The following is a 19,639-nucleotide window of genomic DNA, read 5'->3' on the forward strand; positions in this document are numbered from 1 at the left end:
TGGCTCCGACCGACTCCGTGCCGCCCGGTGGTGCCGGACCCAGGACGTGTCCATCACTCCGCCGGAATTTTTATAACAAAGAGGAATTTATATTTACTCTTTCGCTGCATTCGGGGCGGTCGGCCGAGGGAGGGAGTGAAGGGGCAGTGGCAGTAGAGAGAGGGGGGGGGGGGTTGGGCGAGCGGCAGCTTCTGAAAATAAAATCTCTCTCTCGTTCTCTCGTGCTGGAGCCGAGGCCAGGAGGCTCTGACATGTCCGATTTGGGGGGTCTGTGCAGATGTGTGAAGCCGAGAACGGCAAAATGACTGCTCCTGTTTGTGTCATCCTCCTCCTCCCCGAATCCACAGCCCTGCGGCGCATGGGACACTTCGCCATGCTCAGCTCTCCACATCCCAACGAGGCATTGTTAGGATGCGGTGGCGAGATGTTAACTGCTTCGCCTGGTATACAGGAGGTCGTGGGTTCGATCCCGACCCTGACGCCTGCTGCTGTATATTTCGAGTTTGCGTGCCTCTCTCCCCGTGGCCGCGTGGATTTTTTGCGGCCAGGTCACTTCTGAAAGAGCTACGTAGCTCTGTGGGCCTTACCTGGTAAAATAAAAAAGTGTTTACTTTAGTTTTTTTAATATGTCGGAGATGGGGGGGGCTGCTCGCTAAGGCCAGTGCAGTCAAAGTCCCCGTCCCCCACCGCCAGTCTGTTGCCTGCGCAGCAGCAGCAGCAGCATTCTCAACATGAGCTTCCTCTCTCTCTCTCTGTGCTCGCTCTCTCTTTGCTTGGCTCGAGGGCTCACTTGCGTAGCGGCCGTACGGTTGGCAGCGATCGGAGATGCCTGTGCATGCGAGCTCATTAAAATACCACCCCCCCCCCCCCGTGCCCGCGCCCCCCTCATCCCTCCCACCGTCCCTCGGAACGGGACGAGCGGAGGGGAGGAGGGACGGCTGCAATCCGTGACCGCGGGCACCGCTGTGCACTGTCCGCATCTTCATCGTCAACGTTCTGACCGCCGCCGCCACCGCCGGTGTGCATCGTCGCGTGGATCGTCGTCGTCATTATCTGCGCCATCACTATCCGCATCGCCTCCACCATGCTAATCGCGCCTCCGATTAGCACGGTTGGCTACGTACGGTTCAGAAGAAGTTCAACGTACATACCTACATTCCCATCATCATCATCACCTGCAGTACCATCATCACACTCATTATCATTTTGACCACCAACAACCACACTGCCTTGCATGCATCAGCCTCAATAGTTATCATTATTAACATCATCGTTTCTGCGTAACCATGACTATCACGTCATCATTATCTGCAATATCATTATCTGTATCATCACCATCATCACCGCTTGAATCATTATCAACATTATTACCAGCAGCATCATCTGAATCGTCATCTGTACCAGGGCGACTTGTTTAAGCCGGTAAAAAGGCACACGAGCGCATCAACACACGCGCGCTCACACACCAACACACGCACGTGCACAAAGACAAAAGCCTTAACAGACTGATGGGGCAAGTGCTGTTAGCGAGCACCTATGAAGGCCGGCACGGCACACGAGGGGGTGGGTGCCCAACACCACGGCCGACCGCCTTTGTCTCCCCAGTTGCGATGTCTACACACCGCATCGGGTACTCATTTGAGGCCGAGTCGACCTAGAGGAGGCCCAGGACCGGTTCAGATAATGGTCACTGGCGTTGGCTGTAAGCGGGAATCCAACTCAGGTCGCACGGTTCGCGGCGCAGCGCGCTAACTGCTACACTACAGCTACACTACACGCGCAGACAAACACGCGCACTCACACACGCGCACTCACACACGCGCACTCACACACGCGCACTCACACACTCGCACTCACACACTCACACACTCGCACTCACACACGCGCACTCACACACGCGCACTCACACACTCGCACTCACACACTCGCACTCACACACTCGCACTCACACACTCGCACTCACACACGCGCACTCACACACGCGCACTCACACACGCGCACTCACACACGCGCACTCACACACGCGCACTCACACACTCACACACGCGCACTCACACACGCGCACTCACACACGCGCGCTCACACACTCACACACGCGCACTCACACACTCACACACGCGCACTCACACACGCGCACTCACACACTCACACACGCGCACTCACACACGTGCACTCACACACGTGCACTCACACACGCGCACTCACACACGCGCACTCACACACGCGCACTCACACACGCGCGCTCACACACTCACACACGCGCACTCACACACGCGCACTCACACACGCGCACTCACACACGCGCACTCACACACGCGCGCTCACACACTCACACACGCGCACTCACACACGCGCACTCACACACGCGCACTCACACACTCACACACGCGCACTCACACACGCGCACTCACACACGCGCGCTCACACACTCACACACGCGCACTCACACACGCGCACTCACACACGCGCACTCACACACGCGCACTCACACACTCACACACGCGCACTCACACACGTGCACTCACACACGTGCACTCACACACGCGCACTCACACACGTGCACTCACACACGCGCACTCACACACGCGCACTCACACACGCGCACTCACACACTCACACACGCGCACTCACACACGCACACTCACACACGCGCACTCACGCGCACTCACACACGTGCACTCACACACGCGCACTCACACACGCGTGGACAAACACGCGCACTCACACACGTGCACACACACACGCGCGCGTGCGAATTGCGTAACGGCATGTGCACGTGCCCGCACACACGCAAAACAACAGCCTCGCCTACAGCCTTCAATAGGCTGGTGAGCGAGCAGCAGTGGGGGGGGGGGGGGGGTTGGCCAGGACGACACCCCCAGGCCCACCTTTATCTCCGCCCCCCCCCCCCACCTCGTGCCGAATGTTTATAGAGTGCCACACCGGGTGCTAGGCGAGGGCGCAGCTCCGGTTCAGATAATCCTCAAGGATGTTAGCCGTGGCCCGGTATCAAACTCGCGTCGACGGGTTCGTGGCCACCACCGTCGCGACACCGCTGCGGCCGAATCGATTTAACTGGACAGCACGAACGTACACACACGCACGCTCCCACGCGCGCCCTTCCATCTCTCCGGTTCAAGGTCACGCTTCCAGGAGACACCTACCCCGACCGGCGGCAAGGGGGGCGCCAGTGAGATCCCCCATCTCTATCTGCTCGGACTGTGCAAGATCCTTTTGTCAGGCTCCGCCAAGGGAAAACCTACACGGACTGCCACTCCCTCCCTCTCTCTCTCTCTCCTCCCCCACCCACCACCTCCTCTAACCCCCCCCTCCCTTCTCTCCCCCCCAAACCCTCACCCCCACAACCTCCCCGACAACGGCCACGTTAAATTGAAGCCTCGAGCAACAGGGTCTGAAATTGCATTCGGAGGAGGAGGCGGGCAGGCGGGCGGGCGGGCGATGTTCCATTGTCACATTGCCGAGACGTAACGCGGGCGACGCGGAGGTCTCGCTAAACGCCCATTTGCCTTCTCCAGGTTAATTTTTTTGTGTTTGTGCTTTGAGTTTTTTTTTCGTTATTCTCTTTCAGCGAATGGCTCCGAGCGATCCAATTAAACAAATTCTCTACACGGCTTAAATGTCTTCGGCGAGGTTTCCATTCCCCCCCCCCCCCCATCTGTCGCCCGGTGACGATCGGCCTCCCGGATAAATGTGTACACACGGCTAAAACAAAGACCGCCCCCCCCCCCCCCCGCTAATCACCGCATAGCCTTAACGGACTGCTGGGGCACGTGCTGTTAGCGAGCGCCTACGAAAGGCCGGCAAGGCAGCACACGAGGGGGTGGTGTGGTCACGGCACCACGCCCCCCCGGACGTCTTTGTCTCCCCACTGCCGATGTCTACACAGTGCGCCGGGTGTTCGTTTTTAAGGTTGAGTCGACCTAGGGGAGGCTCAGGAACCGACTGGAATATTCGCCAAGCGTTGTCGATCGTGCGCAGGAATCGAACTCGAGTCGCAGAGTCGGTGGCGCGGCAGGCTAACCCGCTGCACTGCCGCTCCCGCCTGACACGCACACACGCAACTTTACACGCACATACACACAAAACAAAGATCCCCCGTATAGCATTCACAACAGTCCCATGATGTAGCTGCTCACCCCGAGCTCTCATTACTCTGATAGTGGCGTTGTCTTTGTGCCGTGTACGCCTTTTGGCGTCCTCTGGTCTAACACCGGCTCTAAAGAAAGCCGTCTATGGTGTGGACCAATCAGTTTCAAAGACAATGCATCATACGTTATTATCAATAATAATAGCATTGTTTGAGACGAAGCTCTAAAGAAAGCTGTCTCTGGTGTGGACCAATGAGTTGCAAGGACAATGCATTTATTATCAGAGTATGTTTTTTGTTTCCATTCTGACCACAAGTATTGTGGTTAATGCAGACATGATTCCTTGTAAAAGTTTTTAGTTTGGTGTTTTAACATCTTAACACAGCTGTTTTGTTGCCAGTAAAAAGGGGAAAACCTATTCTCACAAACAATTATTATTTTACCAGGCAAGGCCCACTGAGCTGTATAGCTCATTTTCAGAAGCGACATGGCCACAAATGAGTGCTCAACGAAGTGGCTTATCACCACGTGGAAATTTCTGGCAGCCAAATACTCTTAAACACGTGATGTTTATTCTAAAATGTGGAGGAGAAAACCCGGAGGACCCGGAGAAAAAATCCACCTGACCACGGGGAGAGAGACACGCAAACTCCAAATATACAGCAGCAGGCGTCAGGGTCGGGATCGAACCCACGACCTCCTGTATACCAGGCGAGGTAGTTAACATCTCCTCGCCACTGTGGTGATGATGAGAGAGAGAGACACGCAAACTCCAAATATACAGCAGGCGTCAGGGTCTGGATCGAACCCACGACCTCCTGCATACCAGGCGAGATAGTTAACATCTCCTAGCCACCGGACCCTAACGGTGTCTCGCCACCATGACGCAGACGATTGCGCGTACTTGCTGACGCACAAATGAAAATGTAAAAAAATCTATCTGCCACCGCCCAGAAGAGAACCCAAGGAACACATACAGACCCCTTGCCCGATTCACACACACACAAAGGAGCAATCATCAGAGCGATACTCCACTCCGGAATTCCCAACGCAATCTAGCTCAACGACTCCCGATGTGAAATTGCAGTTGTTGCTTCACATCAACGTCAGCCACCGGACGCTCGCTCCGCTAGACCCGTCCTCGATCTAACACGGCCACCGCCACGGTGCAACGCGTGCCGACTCGCAGAGTACCGGGCGCCACGGTGGCTAGGAGATGTTAACGACCTCGCCCGGTGTACAGGAGGTCGTGGGTTCCATCCCGACCCTGACGCCTGCTGTATATTTGGAGTTTGCGTGTCTCTCTCATCATCATCACGGTGGCGAGGAGATGTTAACTACCTCACCTGGTATACAGGAGGTCGTGGTTTCGATCATGACCCTGACGCCTGCGGTATATTTGAAGTTTGCGTGTCTCTCTCTCTCCCCGCGGTCCCATGGATTTTTCTCCGATCCTCCGGTTTTTCCCTCCACATTTAGAATCAATGTGCATTGAGTATTTGGCCGCTATACATTTCCACGTGCTAAGCCACTTCCGTTGAGCTATCATTTGTGGCCAGGTCGCTTCTGAAAAAGAGCTACATAGCTCAGTGGAGCCTTACCTGGTTAAAAAAAAAAAATGTGTTTAGTTTAGTTTGACTGGTGGCGTGTGGTGGAGCCGGCGGTGTTGGGACCGGCGTGGTGAGACCGACGTGGTGAGACTGGCGTGGTGCGACCGGCGTGCTGGGACCGGCGTGGTGCGACCGGCATGGTGCGACCGGCGTGGTGGGAGCGGCATGGTGCGACCGGCGTGGTGGGACCGGTGTCACCGTCTTACCGTATCGGGCGCCGGCGCCCATCCCCAGCAGCTCCGACAGCGTTTGGCCTCCCGCGTCCTCATCCTCGTCATCGTCGTCCTCGTTATGCTCATCGTCGTCGTCGTCCACCTCGTCCCACGTGTCGTCCAGCTCCTCCCCGCCTGCTGCCAGTGACCACACGCACGGAGACATTCAAACGGCCGTTGTCCGTGTCGTCGTCACGATCGCCATCTTCGTCGTCATCATCATCTGGCATCACCATTGTCGTCATCATCGCCTGGATTACCATCAGCTGAATCATTATAGTTATAACCTGGATTGTCATCATGTACATAGTCATAACCCAAATCATCATCATAAGCTGCACCACCATCGTCATCATAATAACCACCAATACCAATACCTGCCATTTGCCACGAGATGGTGACGTCACCACATCGCCTGTGCCAGGCCAGGTGCACTTTGAGGCCACGTGAAGTGTCGAAGGCTCGCTGACAGGTCACGGGACAGACCCAGGTGCCATGGGTTGGCTGACTGAGATGACTGGTAGATGCACCAGCTGTACCCCCCACTGTGCCAACTTACCACCAACCACACCACCACAAACATTATCATTAGAATGATCACCAATTCAATCATTATTATTTTCTGGACCATCATAACCTGCATCATTATCATCACCATGTGCAGTATCACCTGAATAGTCATCATGGACTTTATCCACCTCATTTACCAGTTGCAATAATTGACCCTTATCTGCAACATCATGTAGCATATTACGAAACACCGATTTACATCTATTGTATGCTAACGATACACATGCATTAATTGTAAGCGTGAAGATAGCTTGTGTTTCTACGTGTGTTACATTTTGTGTGATTGGGGTACGTGCCTCCTGCAATCCTGAATTGTGACAATGTATTGAATGATGAGGAACGAAAATTGTAATCATCGTCATTATTATATTCACCTCTAGTCATCATCAATATCTTCACGATAATTAACTGCAACAGCAATGCATTATCTAAATCACCAACATCATCCTCCTCATTATCATCGTCACGACCAACACCTTCACAATCAGAAACACAACTTACCGCCATCACCACCAATACCACCAAAACCACCACCACAATCTTCCCCATCATCACCACCATCAACATAATCACTATCATCATCATCAACAACAACCGCCATTCGCCACAACACTTGTGCCAGGCAAGATGCGTGCTGAGGCCAGGCCACGTGAAGTGTGGAAGGCTCACTGATGGCAGGAGGTCACAGGACAGACGCAGGTGTTATGGGTTAAACAATAACACCATCACCACCACCACCACCAAAAACAAAAATTCCCCGTGTAGCCTTTAACAGACTGTTGGGGCAAGTGCTGTTGGCGAGTAGCACCGATGAAGGCGGGCACAGCACACGAGGGGGGTGGGTGGCCAGCATCACGCCCTCAGTGGCGATGTGGCGATGTGTTTACAGAACGCAACGAGTACTCATTTGAGGCTGAGTCGACCCAGGGGAGGCTCAGAAGCCGATTCAGATAATCGTCACTGGTGTTGGCCGTGAGCGGGAATCGAACTTGCGTCAACGGGTTCGTAGCGCGGCGCGCTAACCACTACACCACCGCTCCCCACACCACAACCACCACCACAATCACCATCGTCGTCACCACCGTCGCCGACGTATCCACCACGACGCTCACACGCCACACAGCCGCGTCTCACAACTGCCAGCGCACGGCTACAGGAGCACGGAGGCGTCACGGCAAAGCCAAATAAATTAGCGACCACAAACCGCTTCTCCGCTCCCCGCCTCCCGCCGACGTCCCCCCACCCCCCCACCATCCTCTATTTCGTAATCAGACCCGAGACATGACCTAAAACTAGCAACGGAAGACTTTTACACATGGATCACTTTTATTCCCTGGCCCTCCGGTTTTTCCCTCTACATTATTTAGAAACAAGCGTTTCGATTTCTTTCGATTAAGCGGCTGCTATACATTTCCACAGGATAAGCCACTCCGTTGAGCTATCATTGTGGCCGAGTAGCTTCTGAAAAAGAAGCTTACATCTCAAATGAGAGGGCTTTGCCTGCTAAAATAGTTTTGCTGTATTTGCTTACCTTTCCTACACTTAGCAACTGCTATCGTGTTTTCGCATTGTTTGTTGTTGTAACATTCTGACCCCGTGCCCTGCCTGTAAATCTGTGAGAGAGAAAATAAAGAGCTTCATAGCTCAATCAGATTCCTCCTGTATAAATAAAATCCTGATATTTTTTTTATTCGTAAAAATTCTACTCCTGCAGCAGGAAACCCGCGAGGGGGGGGAGGTGGCGTGAGAAGCGCGGCGGAGCGGACGACGCAGCGGCGAGTCTCCCGAAGTTGCGATCTCGGGAGGGGGGGCGAGGGGGCGAGGGAGAAGGGCGGTGGTGGGCCAGTCGCACGGTGGCGGCGGCGGCGGTGCTGAGCGATGAGCCCTGACAGGGCGCGGGCTCCCCCCTCCTCTTGCCCCGTTGCTCAGTCACGGCTCTAACGTGCCTGTCGCTCGGCTCGCCCGTCCAATCACCCGCTCATTAGGGGCAAATTCATCCTCATCACGCGGGCGGCCGTTACGTCACCGGCGCCGATAGTCGTCCGAAAGCGAGGACGCGCATTAATACCATGCAGTCATCGTCGTCGTCGTCAGCCACTGTCTGTCAATCCCTATGATGAAGGCGTCCCGCAAGCCGTCGCCACCTCTCACGGTTCTGCGATGCATTCGCGCTCAGCTAGCGGCCGCGCGCGAGTTGATTTCACCGCTCCATCGCCCTGGCGGACGTCCGCTCCACCGGCCACCGGCTCCGTCGTTATTCCTACACGCCCGACATCGTCGCCTTCCGGCCCCGTGTCCTGCCCAAGCCAGCTCGCTCACTCGCTCGCTCGTCTTAGCGGACAACGTGATGTCCGCAACCTGTGCGTGTTCCTCTAACCCCAGTGTGCTAACATCTCGCCGTGGTAGCAAGATGATAACTACCTCGCCTGGTACACACACAGGAGTTCGTGGGTTTGATCCCGACCCTCACGACGCCTGCTGTATTTTTGGAGTTTGCGTATCATTTTCCCCGTGGTCGTGTGAATTTTTCTACGGTGTCCACCGGTTTTTCCGTCCACATTTAGAATCGTGCGTTTCGAGTATTTGGCTGCTGTAACTTTCCGCATGATAAGCATTGGGGCCATCATTTGCGATCGCCAGGTCGCTGCTGAAAAAGAGACATATAGCTCAGTGGTGCCTTACATAATAAAATAAAATAGTGCTCCCGCTTTCCGTCTCCCCACGCAATTGTAAGCAACGTCACGAAGCCGCCACCCGTGCAAAGAATTCCAGGGCGCTTCACAACAGAAACAACGACAAAAATGACCCCACCTCGAAAAATCCACCGCCTAATGAATCCGCGTCAGCAAAGTAGGCCAACTAGAACCGACGCAATTTAAAATACGATTCAAATGGCCGACAGTGGCGGCCGCTATCCTGGCCTGCCTTCGAAAGAAGAGTTGCAGAGGCAGTGGGGCCCAAACAACTCCAGGGTGTCAGCAACCCCACCGGCCGTAACCCGACGGCTTATCGGAACCACAGCAGGTCCAGCCTTCGCCGATCTGCAGGTGCGAGCAACGGGTTTTCCTCCCGCACGCGACCGCTCGCTCATTGGCCGATACAACACCTTCACACACGTCACAGGACCACAGGGCTCGCTCGCTCGGGCAATCGTTGGCGCCGGCTTACCGCCTGGGACCGCCGTGCCGCTCATCAGTCGCGTTCTCTCTCCCCGAGAGCGAGCGAATGAGCGAGCACTGCGTGCGACGCCCGTGGCGGCGTGTCACGTGTCAAAGTTCGTTCGCTCGTTTCTCACAGTGCGGCTGTCCTGGCGAGGGTCGCGGCGGCAGCGTGTCGAGTAGTGACGGTCCAGACCTCGCTTTCCCTGGCAACTACATTATTATACACTACTACACTATACACTACTACACTATACACTACTATACACTACTACACTATACACTACTATACACTACCACACTATACACTACTATACACTACTACACTACTACAGTGAGGGAAATAAGTATTTGATCCCCTGCTGATTTTGTACGTTTGCCCACTGACAAAGAAATGATCAGCCTATAATTTTAATGGTAGGTTTATTTGAACAGTGAGAGACAGAATAACAACAACAAAATCCAGAAAAACGCATGTCAAAAATGTTATAAATTGATTTGAATTTTAATGAGGGAAATAAGTATTTGAACCCCTCTCAATCAGAAAGATTTCTGGCTCCCAGGTGCCTTTTATACAGGTAACGAGCTGAGATTAGGAGCACACTCTTAAAGGGAGTGCTCCTAATCTCAGCTTGTTACCTGTATAAAAGACACCCGTCCACAGAAGTAATCAATCAATCAAATTCCAAACTCTCCACCATGGCCAAGACCAAAGAGCTCTCCAAGGATGCCAGGGACAAGATTGTAGACCTACACAAGACTGGAATGGGCTACAAGACCATTGCCAAGTAGCGTGGCAAGAAGATGACAACAGTTGGTGCGATTATTTGCAAATGGAAGAAACACAAAAGAACTGTCAATCTCCCTCGGCCTGGGGCTCCATGCAAGATCTCACCTCGTGGAGTTGCAATGATCATGAGAACGGTGAGGAATCAGCCCAGAACTACACGGGAGGATCTTGTCAATGATCTTAAGGCAGCTGGGACCATAGTCACCAAGAAAACAATTGGTAACACACTACGCCGTGAAGGACTGAAATCCTGCACTCACTGTATACACTACACTATACACTACTATACCCTACTACACTATACACTACACCATACACGACAATACACTACACTACACACTACACTCCTATACACTACTACACTATACACTACTATACACAGATTCTAGCTCTTTCTGAGGAATTCCCAGGCGTTCCCAGGCCAGCTGAGCGACATATTCCTGCCAACGTGTCTTGGGCCGGCCCCAAAGTGATGATTATTTTTACTCCTAGCAGGAATCCGCGGAACTTCTGTGAGGATTTGATGAGGAGGAGCAGAGCGATATTTATCAATAAACTCATACAATTTCACACGCACACACAACAACAAGGATCCCCCCCCTACCCCCCCGTATAGCCTTAACAGACTGTAGGGGCAAGTGCTGTTAGTGCAGCACATGTGAAGGCCGGCACGGCACACGAGGGGGAAAGTGGCCAGCACCACGCCTGGCCACCCTTGTCTCCCCAGTGGCGTTGTTTACACAACGCACCAGGTACGCTAAGGGATAATCGTCACAGCTGTTAACGCACACACACACACACTCACTTTCACATGTACGCAAAGACAAAGATCCCCCATACAGCATTAACGCATTGTTGGGGCAAGTGCTATTAGCGCGTAGCACTTAATGAAGGCCGGCACGGCACACGAGGGGGTGGCTGGCCAGCACCACACCTGACCGCCTTTGTCTCCCTAGTGGCGATGTTTGTACAGCGCAACAGGTACTTATTTGTGACCGAGTCTACCTCGGGGAGGCCCAGGACCAGTTCAGATAATCGTCACTGGTGTTGGTGCATGAGGGGGAATCGAACTCGAGTCGTTGGGTTTGGAGCGCAGCGCGCTGACCGCTCCACGACCACTCCTGACACATGTACATCCACAAAAAGCAAAACACACACGCGCGCGTCCACACACGCGTACACACACACACACCGAGCGGTGGTGTTCGGACTCATTACAGCTGGCAGAGGATCGCTCTGCCCAACCAAATAGCCCGGCGGTTCGTTTCGCCAGTGTGAGTAGGCGTTTGCAAGTTGTATTTAAACAGAATTTGTCATCCAAGTGTTGTAGTAAGCGTGGCTTTCGTCCAATGAGCGTGTCGACTTACAATCAGTTGGACTGATGAACGGGCCTCAGGAACAAAACCCGTTCGTAAGGCGGGGATTGACCCGTAAAGTGCCATGACGATGAGTTGCAAACAACGTTGCATTTTCAGCACAGGATTGTTAATTATTGCACGGATAGGGTGTCTCACCCGTATTTTATTATCGGAAGTTTGTATCCACGTTTACAGGTCGTGTAAACGTGACGTAACGCTCGGCAAGCAGCCACCCAGCCTGTGCGATGGCGCCAAGTTAAATGGCGTTCAGGAGTACCGTCGCGCACGCCGATTGGTTGCGGTGCGTGACTTCCCCGCGACCAACCAGCCAACCAGAGGCCAGAGTATTGCAGGAAAAAAAAAGTCTCTCAGCTTATTATTATACTCTTATATAAGCGCACAACTTTATCTATCTGTGATGAACGCTGCACCTTGCGTCGTTTTCATGCAGGGGGCGCTGCAAACCTACGCACCCCCTGCATGAACGACGGAGGCGCAGGGACAGACGTTCGATTACGTTGGAATCGATCTGCAGACGGCGGTCTTCTCGCACAGCCAGCAGCTCAATGTCGCCTTATCTCGATCCCGCAATCCCAAACAGGTGAAAGTCCGCATCGAACCGAACCCCCAGCAAGGCCATCTACTTAACGACGAGAGAAAATTCACACGAAATGTTGTTTTCAATTAAGTCTTCCAGATGTAAAATGATATAAGCTTTGAGATGAAGCAATACAATTAGCCAATTCAAAACCTCATACAATTCATAGATGTTTCATTTTTAAACTTCAAAACGGAGCATCGGGTGCTTGCGTGAATGCGTCGTTCGTGTGCAATCTTTTTGGTGACTTTCCTAGCCAAAGGCCGTAAATGGTTGTGAGGGGCGCCGCAGGTGCCCCGGAACAAGCCCCAGTATAAGATTATAATAATCAACTCAAGGTCCCAAGCTCTTTCCCCAAAAACATTTTAAAAAATCATCTGTTTCACCCCCGGTGCATGTTTACCGCTCGCAAAACTTTTCTCCCTCTCCCTTCCTCTTCATCCTTTCCTCCCCCCCTTTCACACTTCTCACGCTTTTCCATTTCGTAGGTCTCAGCCAGGGGATCTCCTCTACGGCTCCCGTTCGTCGTGATGCCCGTGGTTACCCCGGCCCTGTGCTTCATCAGGATACGTCATCATCCTTGTTGAGAATATATATCGGATATATCGTAATTAAGGTTTTGGGTTTAGATCGCGTCAATGTCAATCAGTAAGGGATTTTATTTTGATTTAAAGCTTTCGTGACTGCAGTGATTCATATTCTTGGGTCTTTCGGTAAAGTCACGTTGAAGGGAAACAATAAAATAATAAAATATCTATAAAATATATATAAAACAATAGTAAGGGATTTGTCACGTAAACAAAATGCCAATTAGTGATTACTTCAGCCCACCGGTGCGTTGGAGAGTAAATTCACAATATTTACAAATTTGAGTAATACGACGTTTCGCTGGTAATTACATCCAGCATCTTAATTGGCGTTTTGATTACGTGACAACTCCCTTACTAATTGGCTGTGTCGGGTGGTGGAGGGTTACGACACATTCATACTTATGAGATCTAACCCAAAAACCTTTATGAATATTGGTCGCAAAATCCTACGTGTTAAACTGATATATACAGTGAAACCTTGGATTGCGAGCATAATTCGTTCCGGAAACGTGTTTGTAATCCAAAGCACTCGTATATCAGAGCACTCGTATATCAGTTGTGTGATCACGTGACGCTCGGCAGTACAAAGCGTCTACACGTACACTACTCGTATTGCAAGACCCTCGCTCGTTTATATCAAATTAATATTTATCTAAAACTTTTGCTCGTCTTGCAAAACACTCGCAGACAAAGTTACTCGCAATCCAAGGTTTTTGCTGTATATAGTTCTTTAAAGATGATTCCCGTTTATCGGTTTTCTCCGTACGACGCCTTGCGAGGCTGCGATAAGGGGAGCAAAATGGGTGAAGTATGGGTTGTGTGCGGTAGAGAGTCTGTTTGAAAAGTTATCCACAAAACGACGGAGTTAAACGGGACGCGAGGCGCTCTTTGCTCCCTTCATCTCTCTCGCTGGCCGGAGCCGCTTATCGGAAACGGGTCAAAGGAAACGGGAGGTTTTTTTTTTTCCCCTCCTTTCTAACGCATCAAACGCACTGTGGATTTTCGGGCGACGTAGAATAACGATAACAATAAAAACGCAAGAAGAAAGACCGCACGGCGACGGGAGGATGCGGAGCGCGGAAGGCGCGCGCGTGTGCGTGCTCACACGCACAAAGACAACACAGACAAAGATCCCCCGTACAGCCGTAACAGACTGTTGGGGCAAGTGATGTTAGCGAGCACCTACGAAAACCAGAACAGCATGATGGGGTGGGTGGCCAGCACCACGCCTGGCCGCCTTTGTCTCCCGAATGACGATGTTTTCACGCACAGCACCAGGTACTCAATTGAGGCTGAGTCGACCTAGGGGAGGCCCAGGACCTGTTCAGAAAATCATCACTGATGTTGTCCGTGAGCGGGAATTGAACTCGGGTCGCCGGGTTCGTAGAGCAGCGCTCCAGCCGCTGCGCTAACCGATCCCCACACACGTGCACACACACGCACCCCCCCGGCTCGTGTGAGCTCGTACGCACAAATACAAATCTTGCCGAAGATCCCCCCCTGTGTGGCGTTTATAGGCTGTTTGGGGCAAGTGCTTTTAATGAGCAGCTATTAAGGACGGCACGGCGCACGAGGGGGCCGTGCGGCACGCATCATGCCCGACTGATAACCTCTTGCGGCCCCGGCGCCGAGGTGTTATAACGCCGCACCAAAAACATATTTAAGGACGAGTCGACGTAGGAGAGGTCCAGGGCTGGTTGAAATATCACCGGCCACTTATGTACGAGCCGTGGCTAGGAATCGAACTCAGGTCCGTCGGGTGGATGGTGTCGTACGCTAAACACTGCACCACCGCTCCTCATACAACGACAAAGATTCACCCACCACCACCACCCGTATAGCCTTCAAGCAATCTGTTGGGGCAAGTGCTGTTCGCTCGTAGAGCCTATGAAGGCCGGCACGACAAACGAGGGGGTAGGTGGCCAGCAGCAGCCGCGGCCGGCAGCGCTCGTATATACACACAGACACACACGCAGCACACACGTGTGCACGCGCACACACGATTGTTCACACGCGTGCAAAAAAAAGGCACGCGACGGCGTCTTTGAGTTATCAGCGCCGCACAGCCGCTCGCCCCCCCCCCCCGCCCCCCGAGACCCAGGCTCCATCAAAGCCGCGGCCGCAGCATCATCCGCTAAGCCGCGCGTTAACCCCTTCCCTGCGAGATCTCCCTCTCCCAAAGCCGCCGCGGAGACGGGAGGTGCGAAAACTCCGGCATTCCGCGGCGTACCACAGGGGGAGCAGCCTGGCCGCATCTACCCGTCGTGCCCGTTGTTTAAAATATTCCAATCGTAGCCGTGACATGCCGTGCGAGCGTGATGATTGGTGCACACGTCACACAGGATACGGACGTGCGCGCGTACACACACACACACGTGTGCAAGAGATCTCCATCTTCAATTTATGATAATGATGTTGTTTATAATGCACGTAAGGACGACGATGATGATCATGCAAGAAATGACAATGATTATGATAACACTGATGATGACATTGGTCATGATGATAATGATGACACTGGTCATGATGATTCTGAAAGCAATGATGATGAAGTTAGTAATAATTACCGTGGATTGTATGAACCACAACAATACTACACGCTGTCTGCTTCACTCACGGCAGACGCTCAAGATACCGTGATGTCATTCGCAAGAGAGGAGGCCATCGTGTGCAAGTGTAGTGACATCGCGGGATGTCACTGTGCAGTGCCAGCCCTAGAGAGGCACGGCGTGCGGTGTAACGACATCACGGACACCGCTATGATGTGGGTGTAGTACCGGCGCTAGAGGGGCCCAGTGAGCGCTGATTGATAGCGCTGAATGGCACCACGCTTGACACGCAGTGCCAGCCCTACAGGATAGCGTGTGGGAGTGCCGGCCGTAGGAATGAGGTTACTAAAGGCCATGGCACTCTGGTTGACCCGAGAGGACATGTGACCAGTTAAGACTACAAAGGGACCCAAGTGGGGGCTATTGGTGGCCACGTGGTTGGCATCCAGATCCTTCCCGAGGATTCTGGAAGGTGGTCGTGGCCAAGGGCGGAGCCGGCCACGCTGCAGAGAATATCAGCCTGGTCCCCGGAGGGACCGGCGTTGTTGTTCATCCTGAAGAAACCTTCGTCAACGTTCTACTTACTCCGCTCAACGAGTCTCCAACACGTGGACCTGGACCTGAGCTGTGGTCCCGGTCCGTTGTAGCTAGTTACGTTGTAACTAGTGTAGTAAGCCTGGTGGTCACCACCATAGGTTGTTACTCTGTTAAGGGGAAGTTACTCCGTGTGTTGGAGTTAAATAAATGTGGTGCCGCCAAGTATATGTCTGCGACCCAGTTGAACTCACTACACAAGCGTCTGGGATAAAAATTTGAAAAAAACTAGAAAATTTACACCGCAAAGTGCTCAATTGGAATTATACACGCAACAGCAATAATCACCCGCTACTGGCAGACTAATGCACACTTGCAGGCCAGCTTCTGAATCACCTTGTGCTCACAGGGACAGCTGCTATTGGGGGGGGGGGGGGGGGGGGGTGCCCCTTTCAGATGCTTTCAGATGAGATGTGACACGAAGAATCGGAGATGCCCTGGCATACAGCGGGGCGGCAATATAAAGAAAAATAACATGATCATTATTATGATCATTATTACGATCGTGATTTATCATGGTTCTAGTGAAGATGACAACGATAGCATAATTTCGCTTGCTTGCTAACACCTCTCACTTACCCCATAGGCATTAGCTCGTTCATTATTCCACTTGGTTACTCACTCACTTGCTCACACACTCAAACACTCACTCGGCCACCAATTCACCCACACACTCACACAAACACCCGCTCACTCACCCACACACTTGCTCACTCACCCAAACACTCACTCACTAATTCCACTCATTCAGCCACTGACTTGGCCACTCACTACTCACTCACACATTAGTTCGACTACCCACTCACCCACCCACCCAAAAATTTGCTCGGCCACTCACCTACCCGCTTACCTACACACTCGTTCGCTCACTCACACAATCAATCTCGCTCATTCGCGAGTGATGATAAATTCCTGCCGTCGATCGCGCGTCGCAACATCAGCGAAGCGGTGAGGCGTGCATTACCGGCTGACGCCTGTCGCGAAGCATTGCTCTCCATGATGACCGACAGGTCGTTGATAATTAGCTTGTAAATCTTGACGAGCAGGGGGATCACCGTCCATCGCTCCGGTGCTGCACCACACACAGGCGCACAAAGACAGAGGGTCGCTCGTATCACCGTATACTGTTGGGGAGAAATGGTGTGAGCGGTGAACAGCCGAGTCAACCTAGGGGAAGCCCAGCACCGGTTCGGTTTGGAATACCACTCGCCGCTGGTGTTAGTCATGCTTGTGAATCAAACTCTGGGCGCCGGGTTCGCAGTAGAAGTACAGAGGGAAAAAAGTATTTGATCCCCTGCTGATTTTGTACGTTTGCCCAATGACAAAGAAATGATCAGTCTATAATTTTAATGGTAGGTTTATTTGAACAGTGAGAATAACAACAAAAAAATCCAGAAAAACGCATGTTTTTCTGGATTTGCAAAACATGACTTAGTACTTGGTGGCAAAACCCTTGTTGGCAATCACAGAGGTCAGACGTTTCTTGTAGTTGGCCATCAGGTTTGCACACATCTCAGGAGGGATTTTGTCCCACTCCTCTTTGCAGATCTTCTCCAAGTCATTAAGGTTTCGAGGCTGACGTTTGGCAACTCGAACCTTCAGCTCCCTCCACAGATTTTCTATGGGATTAAAGTCTGGAGACTGGCTAGGCCACTCCAGGACCTTAATGTGCTTCTTCTTGAGCCACTCCTTTATTGCCTTGGCCGTGTGTTTTGGGTCATTGTCATGCTGGAATACCCACTCACGACCCATTTTCAATGCCCTGGCTGAGGGAAGGAGGTTCTCACCCAAGATTTGACGGTACATGGCCCCCTCCATCGTCCCTTTGATGCGGTGAAGTTGTCCTGTCCCCTGAGCAGAAAAACACCCCCAAAGCATAATGATTCCACCTCCATGTTTGACGGTGGGGATGGTGTTCTTGGGGTCATAGGCAGCATTCCTCCTCCTCCTCCAAACACGGCGAGTTGAGTTGATGCCAAAGAGCTCCATTTTGGTCTCATCTGACCACAACACTTTCACCCAGTTGTCCTCTGAATCATTCAGATGTTCATTGGCAAACTTCAGACGGGCATGTATATGTGCTTTCTTGAGCAGGGGGACCTTGCGGGTGCTGCAGGATTTCAGTCCTTCACGGCGTAGTGTGTTACCAATTGTTTTCTTGGTGACTATGGTCCCAGCTGCCTTGAGATCATTGACAAGATCCTCCCGTGTAGTTCTGGGATGATTCCTCACCGTTCTCATGATCATTGCAACTCCACGAGGTGAGATCTTGCATGGAGCCCCAGGCCGAGGGAGATTGACAGTTCTTTTGTGTTTCTTCCATTTGCGAATAATCGCACCAACTGTTGTCACCTTCTCACCAAGCTGCTTGGCAATGGTCTTGTAGCCCATTCCAGCCTTGTGTAAGGTCTACAATCTAGTCCCTGACATCCTTGGAGAGCTCTTTGGTCTTGGCCATGGTGGAGAGTTTGGAATCTATTCTAGATTTAAAGCTTTCGTGACTGCAAGGATCCATACTCTTTGGTTCTATTGGGTAAAGTCACGTAGGTAAAAAATAAAATAACAAAAATCACGACGTTTCGGCCACAACACAAGCGGCCTTCATCAGGTGAAGGGGCGAGACTGTCTGGAGGACAGCGCTGGAGTGAAAAAAGCCACGCTCAGATCACGACCTTTAAGCTGTGCGAGAAGAAACAAAGCGCCTTGACAAAGGAATTAGCATATAATTTAGCATTGAAATGGCTGAGTGATTAGCTTGTGACTGGTCACAGAAATGGCTATGTTAAAGTTAAAGCATACACATCCGCAAAGGCACCCCTTGACACAGGAATTAGCATGGAATTTAGCATTGAAATAGCTAAGTTCAAGTATACACATCCGCAGAGGCACCCATTGACAAAGGAATGAGCATAATTTAGCATTGAAATAGCTTGTGTTTCGCTAAATTCTCCTGTTTGATTTGTACTAGGTGCCTCGGTGAATGTATATGCTCTGACTTTAACATAGCTATTTCTGTGACCAGTTACAAGCTAATCACTCAGCTATTTCAATGCTAAATTCTATGCTAATTCCTTTGTCAAGGGGTGCCTTTGCAGATGTGTATGCTTTAACTTTAACATAGCCATTTCTGTGACCAGTCACAAGCTAATCACTCAGCCATTTCAATGCTAAATTATATGCTATTTCCTTTGTCAAGGCGCTTTGTTTCTTCTCACACAGCTTAAAGGTCGTGATCTGAGCGTGGCTTTTTTCACTCCAGCGCTGTCCTCCAGACAGTCTCATCCCTTCACCTGATGAAGGCCGCTTGTGTTGTGGCCGAAACGTCGTGATTTTTGTTATTTTATTTTTTACCTACGTGACTTTACCCAATAGAACCAAAGAGTATAGTTTGGAATCTGATTGATTGATTGCTTCTGTGGACAGGTGCCTTTTATACAGGTAACAAGCTGAGATTAGGAGCACTCCCTTTAAGAGTGTGCTCCTAATCTCAGCTCGTTACCT

The 19,639-nt window shown here is 51.9% G+C and overlaps 1 protein-coding gene across 3 annotated transcripts in view; it reads right to left on the reverse strand.

Annotated features, from left to right (window-relative positions):
• The window catches only part of IPO9 (importin 9), an 87,370-nt gene that overhangs the window by 15,476 nt on the left and 52,255 nt on the right, over positions 1-19,639 (reverse strand). For 2 of the 3 annotated variants that reach the window (XM_076074511.1, XM_076074513.1), the window contains exons 21-22: positions 17,103-17,210; positions 5,926-6,069 (exon numbers count right to left, since the gene is read on the reverse strand). In XM_076074511.1, the coding sequence (XP_075930626.1) occupies positions 5,926-6,069; positions 17,103-17,210 (252 nt within the window). The remainder of the gene's footprint in view (positions 1-5,925; positions 6,070-17,102; positions 17,211-19,639) is intronic. The other variant, XM_076074512.1, reaches the window with a different exon arrangement.

This window comes from Petromyzon marinus, chromosome 48 (assembly GCF_048934315.1).
Source record: "Petromyzon marinus isolate PM22_M1 ecotype Great Lakes invasive population chromosome 48, UKy_Petmar_22M1.pri1.0, whole genome shotgun sequence".
In the NCBI taxonomy this organism is placed as follows: domain Eukaryota; kingdom Metazoa; phylum Chordata; class Hyperoartia; order Petromyzontiformes; family Petromyzontidae; genus Petromyzon; species Petromyzon marinus.